The 17525-nt window shown below is 47.9% G+C and overlaps 1 protein-coding gene across 1 annotated transcript in view; it reads right to left on the bottom strand.

Moving 5' to 3' along the window:
* Positions 1-132: 132 nt before the first annotated feature.
* PYGO1 (pygopus family PHD finger 1) overlaps positions 133-17525 on the bottom strand; it is a 48025-nt gene continuing 30632 nt past the window's right edge. The window contains exons 2-3 of the mRNA XM_055125334.1: positions 11394-11482; positions 133-9954 (exon numbers count right to left, since the gene is read on the bottom strand). Of these exons, the coding sequence (XP_054981309.1) occupies positions 8791-9954; positions 11394-11482 (1253 nt within the window). The 3' untranslated portion in view covers positions 133-8790. The remainder of the gene's footprint in view (positions 9955-11393; positions 11483-17525) is intronic.

Raw genomic sequence — 17525 nt, forward strand, 5'->3', positions numbered from 1 at the left:
TGGTCCCCTGAGCACTGCCAGGGGTAATGTAATTCCTGAGTGCAGAGCCAGGAGTGACCCAAAAAGCTAAAAAAAAAAAAAAAAAAACCAGTGGCGTGTTCCTCAAAATCACTTTACATTCCTGGTTGGCTGCAGACTATTTCCTTGTTTATTGTTTTCTGCGACATTTATCCAAAGCCAACATTGTCACAGCTACTTGTCCTGATGAAATTCAAGCACTAATAAAAGGTTACTTTTCTCTTTGAAAACTAGCTTTATTTAAAATAATCTGAATCATAACACTATAGGAAACAAACAATAATATATATTGTTCAAGCAAGCCTGCCATACATCATTTCTATTAATAGACTATATGCTAATAAATAACATTCTTTATACAATGCATAAATGACAGTTAGCATGATCCCTGAAAAAAATAGAAAAAATATCATGGATTGTTTGTACAATAGCACCACTACTTGTCTACTATCTAAAGAAAGTGCAGAAGAGTAAGTTAAATCCCAATTTAAAATTCTAGCATGATGTTTAAGGAAGAAGGAAAAATTATAAAAAGAAGAAATTATAAGAGATAACCTATCTCAAAAGAGAGAGAGAATTGGCTCACATATTATAAAAAGAAGAAATTATAAGAGATAACCTATCTCAAAAAAGAGAGAATTGGCTCACATTTATTAAAAGGTATCAGAATTGATAATTACTTGTTTTAATACTTGGAGGCCTTTAGAACATCAAACTACCTATTCTTTATCACATTCAATCACTTGCCAAGACAATTTAATTTTTCTGAGAAAAGTAACCAACACAAGAACCTATTAATTGATTAAATAATTTGGGGGAACTTAGTCATTTCATGCTTATTTTTTTTTCAATAATTATTCACTTATGTATACCTCTACAATTTAAAGTAAAAACGCGCAGTTTTAAAAGATTGAAAATAATAGAAAATAAATCCCTAAGATGTTGTTCTTCATATGTAATACACACAGACAAAAAAAAGATGCATGAAAAAGTGGACATCCAGGTAAAATGTAATGGGATTATGGCATAGCTGGATGGTTGGCATTTTACAAAACTTTAAGAAGTGAAAAAGGGGCCAGAGCTAGTATAGCAGGGAGGCATTTGCCTTGCCCTTGGCTCACCCAGGTTCAACCCGACGTCCCATAGGGTCCTCTAAGCACCTCCAGGAGTAATTCCTGAGTACAGAGCCAAGAGTAAGCCCTAAGCATTGCTGGGTGTGACCCCCCCACACACAACACACCCTCAAAAGGAACTGAATCAGATTTATTTCTATATTGATCTTGTCAATAGCCAATAAATATACAAAGTCCATCAAACCATGCCCAAAGTGAAGCTCTATGGAGGTATCCTTCAGTATAGATTGCATCTTGTAACATCTATCACTGATGAGCAGTCTTGGTTTTTCGGGGGGCTGCAAGAGGTCAGGGGGTTCTTGTATTTTGTATTTTGGCCCATACCCAGTACCCCTGGGATTGTTGCTCAGGGGTTGGTCCCAGAGGTGCTGGCAAGACCATTCAAAGTGAAGCAGGGATTGAACCCGTGTCTCCCGCATAGCAAGCATGTGCCTGTCTGTTGAGTTAACTCTAGCCCTGAGGAGTCCATTTTTTTTTCTTTTTTTTTGCATTTGGGCACACCTGGCACTCCGGGGTTACTCCTGGCTTTGCACTCAGGAATCACATCTGGTGGTGCTCAGGGGACCCTAGGAGATGCCGAATTTCAAATTTGGGTTGGCTGAGTGCAAGGCAAGTGTCCTACCCGCTGGACAAGCGATGCTTGGGCCCCCGACAAGCCAAATCTTAATTCAGGATAGCTGAAATGAGTCAAGTCTAAAATCTTGAGTATTTTGAAAAAAAAATTGAAGTTTAAGCATTCAACATATTTTTTCTTTTGATTCTATAAATTTGTATTGGCCAAGTATTTTGCATTTCGCTTGTTTCAGGTACTTGTTTTACTGACAAAATAATGCATTTAAACATGTATTCTGAAATAAATACCTCCGATCACTTAAAATTTTTCCAATATGAAAATTTTTCTAGAAAACCTTATATATGACTTTGATTAGCAAGTATTTTCCTTGGAATAGACAGTGAACACCACGTCTTTATCTCAAAGGCTATACGGTCTAAACAAATCAGAGTAGTTTTATGGTGTTCCAATAGTTTCTTGATAAATGAAATTTAATACTACTTATTTTGATTATGGAGGAGTGAATAATATCTTATTTTAGTTGGACATTATCGGAATAAGTTCAAAGCCAAGTACATAATTGTAATAGTATGGTATAAGAATTCCAGTATACACTGTCAATTAGGATATTTCCTTAGTAAATTGTAAGAAAAAGATCAAACTTTTAAGAAGTATTTATTAGTGCTAACACCAAACTTTACCCATTTCTCCCATTTTAAAGACATCAAGCCATCTGCTAATTCATATGTTTCACATACTTCATAGATGTTTCACATACTTCATAGAGTAGCTTAAACATACCAGCATTAAGAAATAATCAGTATTACATAGTAATTTCCTTTGCCATAGGAATAAATGTTGGACAAAGTCTGGAAACACTTTATTTTCCAATTTGAATTACAGTAATTTTGCCACAAACCACAGTACTAGTGCATGTATTACTTCAGACATGCTCTACGACCAAAACGAAAAATACTGCAAAAATACATGTCACCAATGTGGAACACACTCAGTTTTTGTATAAAAGTACTGAACTAATATCCCAAAAAGAGGTATATGTAAACAGTACATAAAGAAGAAATAGTTTTAATATGAAACAGTCGTTTAAGTCACATACATCATGGTAAGAAGCAGGACTTTCTCTTATAAAAGATAATATTTAGACTAACAAGCAATGTCCTCTACCTCTTCTACAGAACAAGAAAGGTACAGATATTTAGGATACGTCAATATAGTTGCAAGTAATATGGGTTTCACAAAGTATGAGGAAGATGAAGCTGATCAATTGGATTTGATAGGACGTGTTAAATCAGGGAGCCTCTGGTGGATTTGGCAAGGATCTAGCTGGAATCCCTTTGTTTCCTGAAGAGTAACTTTTCTTGAGTGATGTGATGCTCCTTGAGTGATGTGATGTTCCCATCACTGCCTCCTTCCTCTACGGGCGCCTCTCAGCGCCCGTTGTACCAGCCTGGGAGAATGCAGATGTGACTACTGAACGGATGAATGAAACAGAGAAAAGAGGATGTTTCCAACATCTGGAAACGAGAAGAAAACTTCAGAGATCAGAAGTGGAAGAAAACGAAACAGTTCCGACCATGGAAGGGAGGAGTTGGGTAGTCTCAAGACGCTGCTTCCCAGGGTGACTGAAACGTGGTTCTGTCACCTGAAGCTAAAGTAGACAGGCAGCTCTTACACAGGACAAAGCAATGTAATCCCACTTTCTTCACTATCTTTGTCTGCATTTTGGTGTGAAACATGTTTCCCGTCCAATGGAGCCCACCGTAGCATCTCAGAGACGAGGGTGTTCTGAGGAAGGGCTGGAAAATGGGAGGCACAAAGTCTTATCTACAGCCTGTCACCAGAGAGTTTGGGATGGTGACAGGGCAGGTGGGAAACGCACCAAACAACTTCATCTTCCTGAATCACATCAGGGAAAAGGAATAACCGTTGCTTATTTCTCCCTCTACAACGGTCAGTTCCTAAAATAAAAAAAGGGGGGGAACGACATCCAAGCACACCATGATGGGTTAAGTAACCTATAGTTGAGGCCTTTATGAGATCTCCTAAGGTCCGGATAATTTTATAGAGTTCCAAATCACTATTTACAAATAAACATTGGGAGTCTGGATGTTTTTAATTTTTTAATTAAGAAGATAAAAAAAATTCACAAATTGCTCATGCAGAAGAGCTCCCTTAAAATAACTGCTTATTAATTTCACTATCAAATGCAATTACTATGAGAATTGGATTGGCTTTATTAGAATGCTAAGGGTGAGCATGTCTGAAAGAATAGTTGATGAAGACTCCTGATATTTATTTTTTTTGAAAATAAAGTCAACACAGTTCATGGCAACCCATACTAGTGAGTTTTCCCACCTACCACGAAGGCAGAGTTGGGAATCTAAAAGAAAAAAAAAAAAACACTAAAAGAAAAAATCAATTTTGAATAACACACCAGTTTATGAAGAATAAGCATTAGGACAAGAAAATCTTGTTTTATGTACACAATCTAATTTGAGTAACAATATTCAGACTATCAGTACGCCTAAGTGTGTCACACAAAAGGAAAACACAGATCACGAATCTAGTTCTAAGCACTTTAGCTGAAGAGTACTTTGTTTTTCTCTTACGAGCTAATTTATTTGAGTACTAGTGAGTCCAGTAGCATCTAGAAGCAAGGGGGCCAGAAATTCTTTCGTGAAACAAACAAGTCCTGAGAAAGGAGTGTCGATGCCGTAGAATTGTCCTTCACTACCTTGGCCTTAGGGGGAAGCCTCAGCCTTATCAGCAAGGCTGGACTCGGGCAAACTTGGAAAGCTAGAAGCAACTCCAAGATTTTCTGCTCTGTTGTGTACGTGCCTTTGTACGTACATGATGAAGTAACTCAATGGAATGAATGAGGGGGAATGAAAAAAAAAAAAAAAGAATCACAGCAAAACGGTGTGAGGTGCTGGACAGGTATTACTTTCCATCACTGAATATTTTTTTCTTTTTGCTTTTTGGGTCACACCTGGAGAGGCACAGGGGTCACTCCTGGCTCTGCACGCAGGAATTACCCCGGCGGTGCCCAGGGGACCCTATGGGATGCTGGGAATCAAACCCGGGTCGGCCGCATGCCAGGCAAACGCCCTCCCCGCTGTGCTATCGCTCCAGCCCCCATCCACCACTGAATATTTTTTAAAGCGTAGATCGGCAAATTTCAAAATAAGAACGGCACACCAGGGGTTGGAGCAACAGTGCCGCAGGCGGGGTGCTTGGCTCCCTCGCTGCTGACTCTGAGGGATTCCCACCCCCATAGGGCCTTTCAGGAGCGACCCCTGAGCTCAGAGCCAGGAATAAGCCCTGAGCACGGCGGCTGGGTGTGGCCCAACAACACAAAAGCAAGCAAGCAGTGTCAGTTGACATAGTAGTCTTCTGCGGGTCAAACCCAGCAAGTTAGTTCTGTGGCATAATCCATCTATAGTCCCACCTACCACCCTTTCTGACCCTGTTACGCATACTCTGTACTCAACATTGCTTACCAAAAACATATCATGGAGCGGGAGTGTTAGCACAGCGGGGAGGGCGTTTGCCTTGCATGCCTCGGACCCAGGTTCAATTCCCAGCATCCCATAGGGTCCCCCAAGCATCGTCAGGAGTAATTCCTGAGTGCAGAGCCAGGAGTAACCCCTGTGCGTAGCCGGGTGTGACCCAAAAAGCAAAAAAAAAAAAAAAAAAAACAAAACCCAAAAACGTTTTGACTTAATTATTGACAAATGTGTAACTTGTATGAAAATTAAGTCAAGTACATAAAGCCATTCACCAGCCAAGGATTACAATTTGCCTAGGATTCATTACCAGCATAAACTGGGATTTTTCTTTTGAATCTTTACATACTTTATTTATGTAAGATGCTTTGAAGACCTAAATACATTAATGAAAATTCATCAGTTTTAAGTTTTAAAAGACCATCACTTGGAAATGAAAAATGAAAGGAAAAAAAATCAAGCATCTTTAAGAACTAGCTTGGGAGAGGTTATTTCATTTTCATAAAATTACTGATACTGTGAACAAGAAACTACAAGTCTAATTTTAATCAATGTAACTCTAGTACTACCATGTAGTCTTGTTTTGATAGCTTTGAGTACGTGTCTTCTAGTTACTGACTAGCTGTATTCAGAAACACACACGAAAAAGATAGCGATGCTAAGACAGGGAATACTGGATACAGTGCGAGGATACAGTGACTCACTAGTGTGTCAAGAACAGAATGACTAGACACCTCAAAACATTTAGAAAAACTGCGTCTCTACAGTGATCTAAGCAGAAGGGAACCTTCAAGTATGCTTCGGCACATGTCAAATATTAAGAGTTAGTTCCAAATACCACATTTGAATTTGCTTCGAATGGTACTTCGTACACACAGGAGAATCTAGTGCTAGAGTTTATGTAAGTTTGTTTCTTCCCTTGTAAAGACATTTTTTTACAGTGATTGGAATTTCAGGTGGAGGGGTGGGGTTTGGACCACACCCATCTGTGCTCAGGGCTTATTTCCAGCTCTCCTGGAGGTGACTCAGGGGTCACTAGCGGTCCTCCACCAGCTTGGAGGACCCTCTGCAGTGTCAGGGATGAAACCCGGGTCTGTTGCATGCAAGGCAAGCGCCCTGCCTATGATCCTTTCTGACCCTATTGGGCATAACCCAAACTCTAACTGGTCGTAGGCAAATGGAGAAAACCTATTATCCCGTACTATATGAAACTTGTGTTTGCGAGGTCGAAATTAAAATGCTATTAACAAAATCTTTATGTATATTCATCAAAACATGTATCATGGGCAGGGATGATTCTAACAGGATATTCAATTTAATTTGATTTGAGACTCATAAACTGTTGGTCTACTCAAGTCTCCTAATAACTGCTTATTAATTGGGAAATGTTGTTTCTCAATTTGCATGGCTTTTTATTTGGGGGCCAGTGGTGTCGGGGGCTATTCCTGGTTCTTTTCTCTGGGACCACGGGGTGTCAGGAGATATGGGGGCTGCAGGCAAGGCCAATGCCTTCCCTCCAATCCAATCTCTCTTGCCAAAATACTGTTTCTTAAAGACAAAACTCCAAATAATGAAAAGATGGGTGCTTGCTGGATAAAGATTAGGTGATTGCTACAGACATAATAAAATACGACAAAAATTCAATTAGCTTTTGTGGCTTCTGGCACGCTGGGGTCATGTGTTACCATGTAAAAGGGTGGATTCACGTTTATTACCCAGAGGAAGTTTTTGAAAGCAAACTTTTCACGTATACTTGTTTTTGGTTTTGGAGGGGGCACATCTGGCAGTGCTCAGGAGCTACTCCCATCTTGGTGCTCAGGAGTCGTTCCTGATAGCATGAATTTAGGCGCTTTACTAATATTCAACCATTATGTAAACTGCTATCACTGTATTTTTTGGTCAGAAGTTATGATTGATTCAAAAATAGTATTCTTCCAAGGCCTGGGGGCTGATAGCTCAAGGGCTTAGTGCACAGGGTTTGCAGGATGGAGGCTCACGTTCAATTCCTGACACCACTGGGTCCGCCAAGAACCAGTGGGCCGAGAACCTCTGAGCCGAGTCAGCAGAAACCCATAAGCACCACTGGGTGTGGTCCCAAAGTCAATACTCTGAAGGTCTGGTTTTTTTTTTTTTGCTTTTTGGATCACACCTGGCGATGCACAGGGGTTACTCCTGGCTCTGCACTCAGGAATCACCCCTGGCGGTGCTCAGGGGACCATGTGGGATGCTGGGAATCGAACCCGGGTCGGCCGCGTGCAAGGCAAACGCCCTACCCGCTGTGCTATCGCTCCAGCCCCTGAAGGTCTGTTTTTATTACCTCCTCAGTCATAGCAGGAAATTTTTTCTGCTACAAGGGCTTGAACTATGAGTTTGCTTTCACCCTAGATCTTCAATGCTTAAAATGGATTTTTATCTGCAAAAGCTCATTTTGGGGGGGGGAGTGAGAAGGGTGCTGGGGGTCAAACCTGAACTACCTCCCTGGCCCCGGGTTCGTTTTTAAAGTCCCGAGCACAATCTTTCAAATCGCCACCCAGGTCTTTAGCAAGAGTCTCATAGGGCTGAACTGGTGACTCTACTTACCTCATGTGCCGTCTGTCTGAGCTAAAAATATACTTTTAAAGTATTTCAAATTTTTTGAAGATAACCGTTAGCGTTTATTTCTCCGGCATGACAACAACAAAACAACTCCGTCATTGAGAATGAAGGGCATAATGACAGTCAAGTTTCAAGTAGCACAACGAGAAACTCAAGTCTACGGATTGCGATTTTTCAGTGCATCCAGGAGAGTCAATTTCGTGTGGTACAATCCACAGATTAGTTAAACAGATACTAAGCACCTACCACATGCCAACACCTGTTTCATACCTGTACATACAGATACCCTGGAAATCCTGACTCCAAAACGTGAAAAGTCACTAAGCTGAAGAAGCCCAGAGGGGGGAGGAAAACCTGGTGTCACAATAGTATTATATGAATACCCATTAATTTATACGCTTTCTTCCATGTTACAGCCATGTGTGTTTTGTTTTGAAGATGTTAAGTAGCTCCTGGGGGGTGGGGGGGTTAAGTTTTGCACTAAATGCACAGAATGTGCCATCACCAAAGTCCAGCACTGAAATACCCCCGTGAACCTTCCTAACCAACCCTTTCACACTTTTTTTTTTTTTTTTGGTGATGTACCGGGGTTACTCCTGGCTCTGCACTCAGGAATTACTCCTGGCGGTGCTCGGGGGACCATATGGGATGCTGGGAATCGAACCCGGGTCGGCCGCGTGCAAGGCAAACGCCCCACCCGCTGTGCTATCTCCCCAACGCCCCCTTTCACACTTTCTCAAGCATCTTCATGGACATTAGTTCCGCGGAAGGGAGCAAACAGAGACAGGACAAACTTGGCACTAGTCAGGAAGCACAGGAGAAAAGACAAACCAGAGGGCAAAAAGAAAAAAAAAATCATCTTTCCGTGTGCTTTAAAAAAAAAAAATAGAAGAAGCCAAAGCCCCCAGTCCTCAGCCCCGGCCCCGCCCCGCGCGGGGGGCGGCGGGGGGACCCTCGCGCCCCGCTACGCGTCGCCGGTGCCCGCGGGCCGCCCGAAGGGCTCGCGCGTGCGCCGCAGCTGCACGTCGTCCTCGGCCATGCAGGCGTCGCAGCCCCACACGGCGGCCGCCTCGGCCGTCAGCAGCCCGTAGGCCGTCTCGGTCATGCCCGTGCAGATGCGGTGGAACCACTTCTGGCACGACGCCTCGCACAGGATGGCGTCCTGGTCGTCGTTGACCTCGTGCGTGCAGATGCCGCAAGGGTACACGGGGTCGGCGGGCCGCGGCGGCGGCGGGGCCGGGCCCCCCTTGTCGGCGGCGGCCCCCCCATCTGCGGCGGGGGCGGCCCGGGGGGCTCCGGGCGGCGGCGGCGGCGGCTGCTGCTGCTGCTGCTGCTGCTGCTGCTGCTGCTGCTGCGTCCCGTTGGCGCATCCTCCTCCTCCTGCTCCTCCTCCTCCGTGCACCGCCTCGGCCTGGGGGGCTGCGGCGCCCCCCCGGCCCGCGCCCTTGAGCTCCAGGGGAGCCGGGGGGGCCTCGTCCAGGCCCAGGTGCGGGCCGGCCTGCGCCGCGGGGTTCGGGGCCAGGCTTTTGGGGGCTCCCTGCGCCGCGAAGTCGGGCTTGGCGGGGGCGCCCGCCTTGGCCGGTCCGAAGGCGCCCGCGGGCGGGAGGAACGCCTGGTGGGGGTCCACCAGGGGCGACGCGAAGCTGGAGTTACTGCCCGGCGGCGGCGGCGGCGGCGGCGCGAAGGGGGGCGCCAGGTCTGCGGTGGGCACCTGGCCCCCCGGGAGCGGCGCGAAGCCCTCGGCGGGCGCGGGGCGCAGGTGCTGGCTCAGCGCGCCGCCGTAGGGGGGGCTGCCGAAGCCCGGGCTCTCCGGGGGGCCGAAGTTGAAGGCGGGCGCGCGGTTGAAGCCCACGCCCAGCGGGTTCTGGGGGAAGGGGTGCGGCTGGTTCCTGAGCGCGTAGGGCGCGCAGTAGGGGCCCGACAGCCGCGGGGGCGCCTGCGGGGGCATCCTGAACGTGCCGTAGCCGCCGAAGCCCGCGTAGCCGGGGCCCAGGTACGCGCTGGACGCGGGCACGGGCTTGTAGGACAGGGCGTTGTAGTTGTCATCGAACGGGTTCGCCGCCACGAGGTGGTCCGAGTTTGGGTTTGGGGGCGGCGCGTACTCCGACAGCGGGGGGAAAGAAGGCCCCTGCAATGGGAAAATGAAGTAAGAGACACGTTTCTTTTTCTTTTTTAAAATTTTGCTTTTTGGGTCACACATGGCGATGCACAGGGCTTACTCCTGGCTCATGCACTCAGGAATTACTCCTGGTGGTGCTCAGGGGGACCCTATGGGATGCTGGGAATCGAACCTGGGTGGCCACGTGCAAGGCAAACGCCCTACCTGCTGTGCTATCGCTCCAGCCCATAAGTGCCTAAAAGCCAGTATGTCGGAGCCAGAGAGAGAGAGTACAGAGGGTCAGGCTCTTGCCTTGCAATGAAGCTAACCCAGGTCTGAACCCTGGCACCCAACTTCGAGCAACACCAGAAGGTGCTCCTGAGTGCAGAGCTAGGAGTGACCCCTGAGCACTGCTGGGTGTGCTCTCCCCCGTCCCCCCAAAGCCAGTAGTTACAACTTGTATATAGTAATATAGATTATTGATCTTTTTCTTTCTTTCTTTTCCGTCACACCCAGCAATGCACAGGGGTTACTCCTGGCTTTGCACTCAGGAATTACTCCTGGCGGTGCTCAGGGGGCCATGTGGTATGCTGGGAATCGAACCCGGGTTGGCCACATGCAAGGCCAAAGCCCTACCCGCTGTGCTATCGCTCCAGCCCCTGATCTATATTATTTGATCTGTATTATTGACAAAATAATCTGTGTTTAGGAGTACCGATTATTGATGACAAACGGTGGTGCCCCATGGCAATGCTGAGACAGCAGCACCATGCACACGATCATTGGGACTCTTAAACATTACTTCAGTGAAAATTTGTTTCCATATATTTCAAACTTTTTTAGAATTTCAGGCATTTCTATCTCTTAAAACTAGATTTGAGGGCTGGAGCGATAGCACAGTGGGTAGGGCGTTTGCCTTGCATGCACCCAACCCAGCTTCAATTCCCAGCATCCCATATGGTCCCCTGAGCGCTGCCAAGAATAATTCCTGTGTGCAGAGCCAGGAGTGATCCCTGAGCATCGCCGGGTGTGACACAAAAAGGAAATAAACACCTAGATTTGAATGGAAGCATTTGAACTTCGCTGCTACTTTCACTGTAGGCCTACAGCACAAGAAAAACCAGAAGCTGCAGGCTTATAAAATAAAGCAAAAAATAACAACCACTGGGCCAGAGAGATAGGAGGGGCAAGAGGCCTGCTTTGCACGAGGTCCACCCCAGTTTGAGTCTGGCACAGCACAGGTAGGTCATCCGAGCACCACCAGACGTGATCCCCAAGCCGAGCCAGGAGTGTGTCCCATCAGCTGTGATCCCAAGACAAACAAAACAGAAACAATCACTGCAGAATTCACGGTTAGGTTCTGAATATGTATAGGAAGTAAAACCCATGACCGGATTTCAAATTTTGTCGTAGGGTAAGCATATAAGCAGAGGGGAAAAAAATCCATTATTACAGGAATGTCAGCTTACCTGTGCATTTGTCTTGCGCTTTTTCTTATCTGGACTTCCAAGCTGTACACCTGTTGGTCCTCCTAAACCATCCAGTCCACTATCGCCACCTAAAAACAATAAAATCAGGATATTGTTTCCACTTATGGAGGGCTGGAGCCATAGCACAGCGCGTAGGGCGTTTGCCTTGCATGCGGCCTACCGGGGTTCGATTCCTCCGCCTCTCTCAGAGAGCCCGGCAAGCTACTGAGAGTATCCCGCCCGCACGGCAGAGCCTGGCAAGCTCCCCGTGGTGTATTCGATATGTCAAAAACAGTAACAAGCCTCACAATGGAGATGTTACTACTGGTGCCCGCTCGAGCAAATTGATGAGCAACGGGATGACAGTGATACAATGATGGAGTAATTATATATTTCTCATAGAAATAGATGCTATAATTACCCATTCAATTTTTCAAAACTGTTAGATATGGGGCTGGAGCGATAGCACAGTGGGTAGGGCGTTTGCCTTGCATGCGGCTGACCCGGGTTCGATTCCCAGCATCCCATATGGCCCCCTGAGCACCACCAGGGGTAATTCCTGAGTGCAGAGCCAGGAGTAACCCCTGAGCATTGCCGGGTGTGACCAAAAAAAAAAAACTGTTAGATAAAAGCAACATGAAGTTTGTTTGTTTTGTTCCTTAGTCTTCCCTCCTTTCAATGAGAAACATTCATCTCAACTGCTATAGTGTTTTTCATTAGTCTTTCAGAGAAAAAGAATGTCTTCCTCCTGCCCTTGACCCAGAGGTATCCATTCCCTGTCTCTGCAGTAGCCCCGGTCTCTAGCTCTGGATGCCCTTTCAAAAATAATCTAGAGAGACTCAAGTATCTTAGGAAAAAGTATCCCGATTACAGCATGCACACTCTCTGCATGGTCTTTCCCTCACTTTCTTACACAGAAATCATCCCGTATCAGGACAGCAGAGCTCTGCCCCCTCAAATCACTGAGTAGCAATTTCCCAGTATGGTTCCATCCCAAATCAATACATCAGTTCCCTTCCTAGCGGTGGATATCTGCTGATGCTACAAAGAGAATCCGTGTGCAAGAATAAGTCATTTCTAGGGGCTGGAGAGATAGCACAGCGGGTAGGGCGTTTGCCTTGCACACGGCCGACCCGGGTTCAAATCCCAGTATCCCATATGGTCCCCTGAGCACGGCCAGGGGTAATTCCTGAGTGCAAAGCCAGGAGTAACCCCTGTGCATCGCCAGGTGTGACCCAAAAAGCAAAAAAAAAAAAAATAAGTCATTTCTAGAACCGTGATAGGGCATCATGATAGGGCGCATGCTCTCATGTGCCTTCCCATTGTTTTTTGAGTCTTAGAAAAATTATAGATTAGCCCACAAGGTTACGAAGAGTTAGCCTGGCTGGTTTTAATGACAACACTGACGGTACTTCAGTACCACCCCAGAACCATCCTTACGGCACCTGGAATCCATCTTTCCCCCTCACTCCTCTTACTGTTGGGTAATTTCAGTTTTATGACATAAATCTCTCTTAATCCTTAAAGGTATTTGCAACAAAAACTATAACATATTGGGCCAGAGCGATAGCACAGCGGGTAGGGCGTTTGCCTTGCACGCGGCCGACCCGGGTTCGATCCCCGGCATCCCATATGGTCCCCCAAGCACTGCCAGGAGCAATTCCTGAGTGCAAAGCCAGCAGTAACCCCTGAGCATCACTGGGTGTGACCCAAAAAGCAAAAAAAAAAAAAAAAGAAAGAAAACTATAACATATCTGTTATTTTCTCAACAACACAGCAAAAGTGTAAGTCTGATAAGTTTAGGGGCCGGAGCGATAGCACAGCAGGTAGGGCGTTTGCCTTGCACGCGGCTGACCCGGGTTCGATTCCCAGCATCCCATATGGTCCCCTGAGCACCACCAGGAGTAATTCCTGAGCGCAGAGCCAGGAGGAGCCCCTGTGCATTGCCGGGTGTGACCCAAAAAGCAAATAAATAATTAAAAATAAGTTCAGGGGCAGGAGACATGGTCCAGCTATTAGGGTGTATGAAGATAACTCAATTAGATCCCCAGAGCCACCTGATCCCAGGAGCATCACTGAGTGTGGCCCTAAAGGACCTCAAGTACTGCCAGCAGCCCCAGTGGCCCCTGAGCACCACCCTGGTGGCCCAGGTAACCCCGGGGTTACTGCAGAACCTGAGCCGCACCCATCCTTGGACCGGCTGGCATAAAAGCACTACTTTCCACTGCGCAGGAGGACGGCTCTGGGATGCAGGCACACGGCCAGGTGCGGTCCTCACTCCAGGAAAGTACCAGGGCCCCGTGTGCAGGCACACCTTCAGGAGCATGCTCCAGGGAGTGCCACGGCCGGCGTGTGCAAGCTCGGCAAGCAGAAGAGACTCCCGAGGAGCCGGTCTCAAATGCACTAGCGTGTCGGGACCCTGGTCATCAGCAATGACAGCAGAGGGGAGGGAGTGGGGAGGGTCACGGGGCCGTTCTGTGCCTCTGGACCCGGCCCTCTGCTCTTCACCAGAGAGCTGTGTCTCAGACAGGGGATGCGGCCAGGGGCACACCCTGCTGAGGAGAGGGGACATCCCTCACAGGCACGAGGCCCTGGTTTGTTCCCCACATCTGCAAAAATGTCACTGTCACTGTCAGTGTCATCCCGTTGCTCGTCGATTTGCTCGAAAGGGCACCAGTAACGTCTCCATGGTGAGACTTGTTGTTACTGTTCTTGGCATATCAAATACGCCACAGGGAGCTTGCCAGGCTCTGCCATGCGGGCAGGATCCTCTCGGTAGCTTGCCAGGCTCTCCGAGAGGGGCAGAGGAATCGAACCCGGGCCGGCGGCATACAAGGTAAACGCCCTACCCGCTGTGCTATGGCTCCAGCCCCTGCAAAAATGATCCACTTTAAAGCCTTCCCTTTCTCAGGATTCACATAGATGAGCAACCTCTTCTAGCTCCCTGCCAAGTCATCTGGCTTGCTTATGTATGACAAACACGGCTCTACATGCCACTGCAAACATGTCTCTGTTTATTGTTTCTCTCCCCCGTTAATTAGGTTTTAATATCTGCAAGGACAACACGTGTCTTGTTTCTTTCATATCCCCCAACAGGACGCTGCTTTATCCACGGCACACGGAACAAATGCTCGACTGGGTCCCAGCCAGACAGTTGCTAACTGCCGTGACACAGGCTAACGCTGGGTCGCGGACACGGCGCCATCTCTGCGGCCTCTGAGGATCACCACGCTGGCGCACCTCCTGGGACCCTCCCTGCCAAAATAAAACTCAGTGAGATTAAGGGCTGAGGCAATACCAGACTTTTACAAGGTTGGAGTATTCTCTAACTAGCCTAGCCTAACGGTCAGCGTGTACTGTTTCAGAGAGTGCTGAGCATGTCCTATGCCTACATTCATTTGCTCCTCAAAGAACGCTCTAGGTGACCCCGTTTTATTTTGAACGACAGCTGGTGATGCTCGGGAGCCCCTCCAGACCTGTGCTCAGAGACTTCCCTCCCCCCACCCCGGGGTGCCAGGGAGTCCATTCAGTGCTGGGAACACACCAGCCTGTTGAGCGATCTCCCTTGGCCCATTATGACCAATTTTAGTTTTTTATATTGGATATGCCAAAAACAGTAACAATAAGTCTCTCAAGGAGAGACGTTACTGGTGCCCGCTGGAACAAATCGATGAGCAACGGGATGACAGTGACAGTGATTTTGGGGCCACAACTGAAAGCTCTGGGGTTTCTTCTAGATCTGCACTCAGGGCTCATTCCTGGTGGGCTCAGGGACCCATGTGGGGTGCAGTGGGGGGGGTTGAACCTGGGTCAGTCACATGGAAGACACATGCCCTACCCCACCGTACTGTAGCTCCAGCCCACCCACTGTGCCCTACTGAGGAGGAGGAAACAATGAGATGCTTACAGAGTTTCAGATTTGTGAAGCTGCCGCAGCCTCACAACAATGTATTTTTTTTCCTTTTTGGGTTACACCCGGTGATGCACAGGGGTTACTCCTGGCTCATGCACTCAGGAATTACTCCTGGCAGTGCTCGGGGGACCATATGGGATGCTGGGAATCGAACCCGGGTTGGCTGCGTGCAAGACAAACGCCCTACCCGCTGTGCTATTGCTCCAGCCCCAACAATGTCTTTCTATAATTTTTTTAAGCCATGTAAGTGGTTTTCAAGCATTAGTTGGCATCACTATGGGGTGGTGGGCTACACCTGGCAGTACTGGGAGCCACTCTCTCCTCTGTGCTTGGGGATGTCATGGGCATCCCGGTGTTGCTTAGGGGACCGTGTCCTGCAGGGACTCAGGAACTGCAGTCGGTGGCGTGCAAGGCAAGCGCCTAACACTGGACAGCCCCATTAACCACAAATGTCTACGAAAGGTTTTTTCTTTTTCTTTATTTCTGGAGCGGAGGGGCAAAACAATAGTACGGAGAGTAAGGAGCTCAGCCTTGCACACGGCAGCCCGTGTTTGCTCCCTGCCCTGGGCACCACTGGAAGTGATGCCTGAATCCTGATCCCTGGAGTAAACCCTGAGTACTGCCGGGTGTGGACCCCAGAACAAAACAAAAAATCCAAAGCCTTTTGGGGGGATTTGGGGGACACACCTGACTGTCCTCGGGCACTACTCTTGACTCAGTGCCAGGGCTGCGTCAAGTACACCGACACTCTTATCCCTGGAGCCCTCTTTTCCGGCCACTCTTCCAACGTTCTTGAGATCCCAGGGCCTGTGATTCTGGAGTTCGGGCCTCAAGTCACACATTTGGATTTCTAACAAGCGCCGGGCAAACTGATGCCCAAGGGTGCCTGAGCGCACGCCGAGAAGCAGCACCACAGATGCCCGTCCAAGGAGTCACTGCACCCACTTCTCGGCGCTACCCTGACAACCCTACAGTAGGCAGGTGAAAAATCACGCTTGGGTTTTTTTATTTTTTTAAATAGGAAATAGACGAGCGTGTTAAAAGACCCCGCAAAGAAATGCAAGAGTCCTTGTGCCAACTCCAACCCCTGGCTGTACGCTCTGCGGGGCGTCTGTCCAGCCGTGCAGGAGGGTGAAAGAGGGAGCTGCAGGGCTGACAGGGACAGAACAAGCCCACGCCCCTGCTCCTCTGGGCAGCATCCCGGCCTCGCCTCTGCTTCCCGCAGGACTTGTGCGGGGACTCACTCATGTCTGCCATGTGCCAGCACTTTCAGGGACACAGTCACACCGACGACACTCTTCTTAGAAAGCTAGACCGAGGGGCTGGAAGGATAGAGCACAGTGTGTAGCAGTGGGTATTTGCCTAGCATGCAACTGACCCAGGTTCGATTCCCATATGGTCCCCCGAGCACTGCCAGGAGTAATTCCTGAGCACAAAGCTAGGAGTAAGCCCTGAGCATCGCAGGGTGTTACCCAAAAGGCAAAACAAAACAAAACAACCCCCAAAAAACCCAAAAAAATGAAAGCCAGCCCCAGGGAAGTCCATCTCAGAGCTGTAAATGCAAACTCCGGAGCATTCCTCCTCGGAGTAGATCTATTTTAATCACTCCAGCTTCTTTCCTTTGTCCTGGCCTGAGACCCTGGAGGCATAACTGTGTGAACTGAATCAGAAAGACGCCACTGTGGGACGACTATGGGGCATTAACCAGTTTTGCAAATCTGAAACTTCCTGCCTCTCACAGTTGTTACCTCTGTGCAAATGTTAGAACACTAGTTTGACACTATAATATATGTTAATAATGCACTGTAGCGCTGTGGTCCTATTGCTCATCGATTTGCTCGCTCGGGCACCAGTAACGTCTCCAGTGGGAGACTTGTTACTGTTTTGGCATATCGAATACGCCACAGGGAGCTTGCCAGGCTCTGCTGTGTGGGCAGGATATTCTCGGTAGCTTGCCGGGCTCTCCGAGAGGGATGGAGGAATCAAACCCGGGTTGGCCACGTGCAAGGCTAACACCCTACCCCTGTGCTATCGCTCTTGTCCATATGAGTATACGAGGAAATACAAAACATATGTAGACTTAGCTTTCTTTATGCTACTGTCAATGTTTCTTGCCCATCTTTGCAGCTTGTCTTCCTTTTTCCTTACGATTTTGATTTGGGGGTTACCCCAGCTGGTAGCTGGGCACTGCTCCTACAGTGCACAGGGATGAACCCGGG

The sequence above is a fragment of the Sorex araneus genome, chromosome 2, assembly GCF_027595985.1.
Source record: "Sorex araneus isolate mSorAra2 chromosome 2, mSorAra2.pri, whole genome shotgun sequence".
In the NCBI taxonomy this organism is placed as follows: domain Eukaryota; kingdom Metazoa; phylum Chordata; class Mammalia; order Eulipotyphla; family Soricidae; genus Sorex; species Sorex araneus.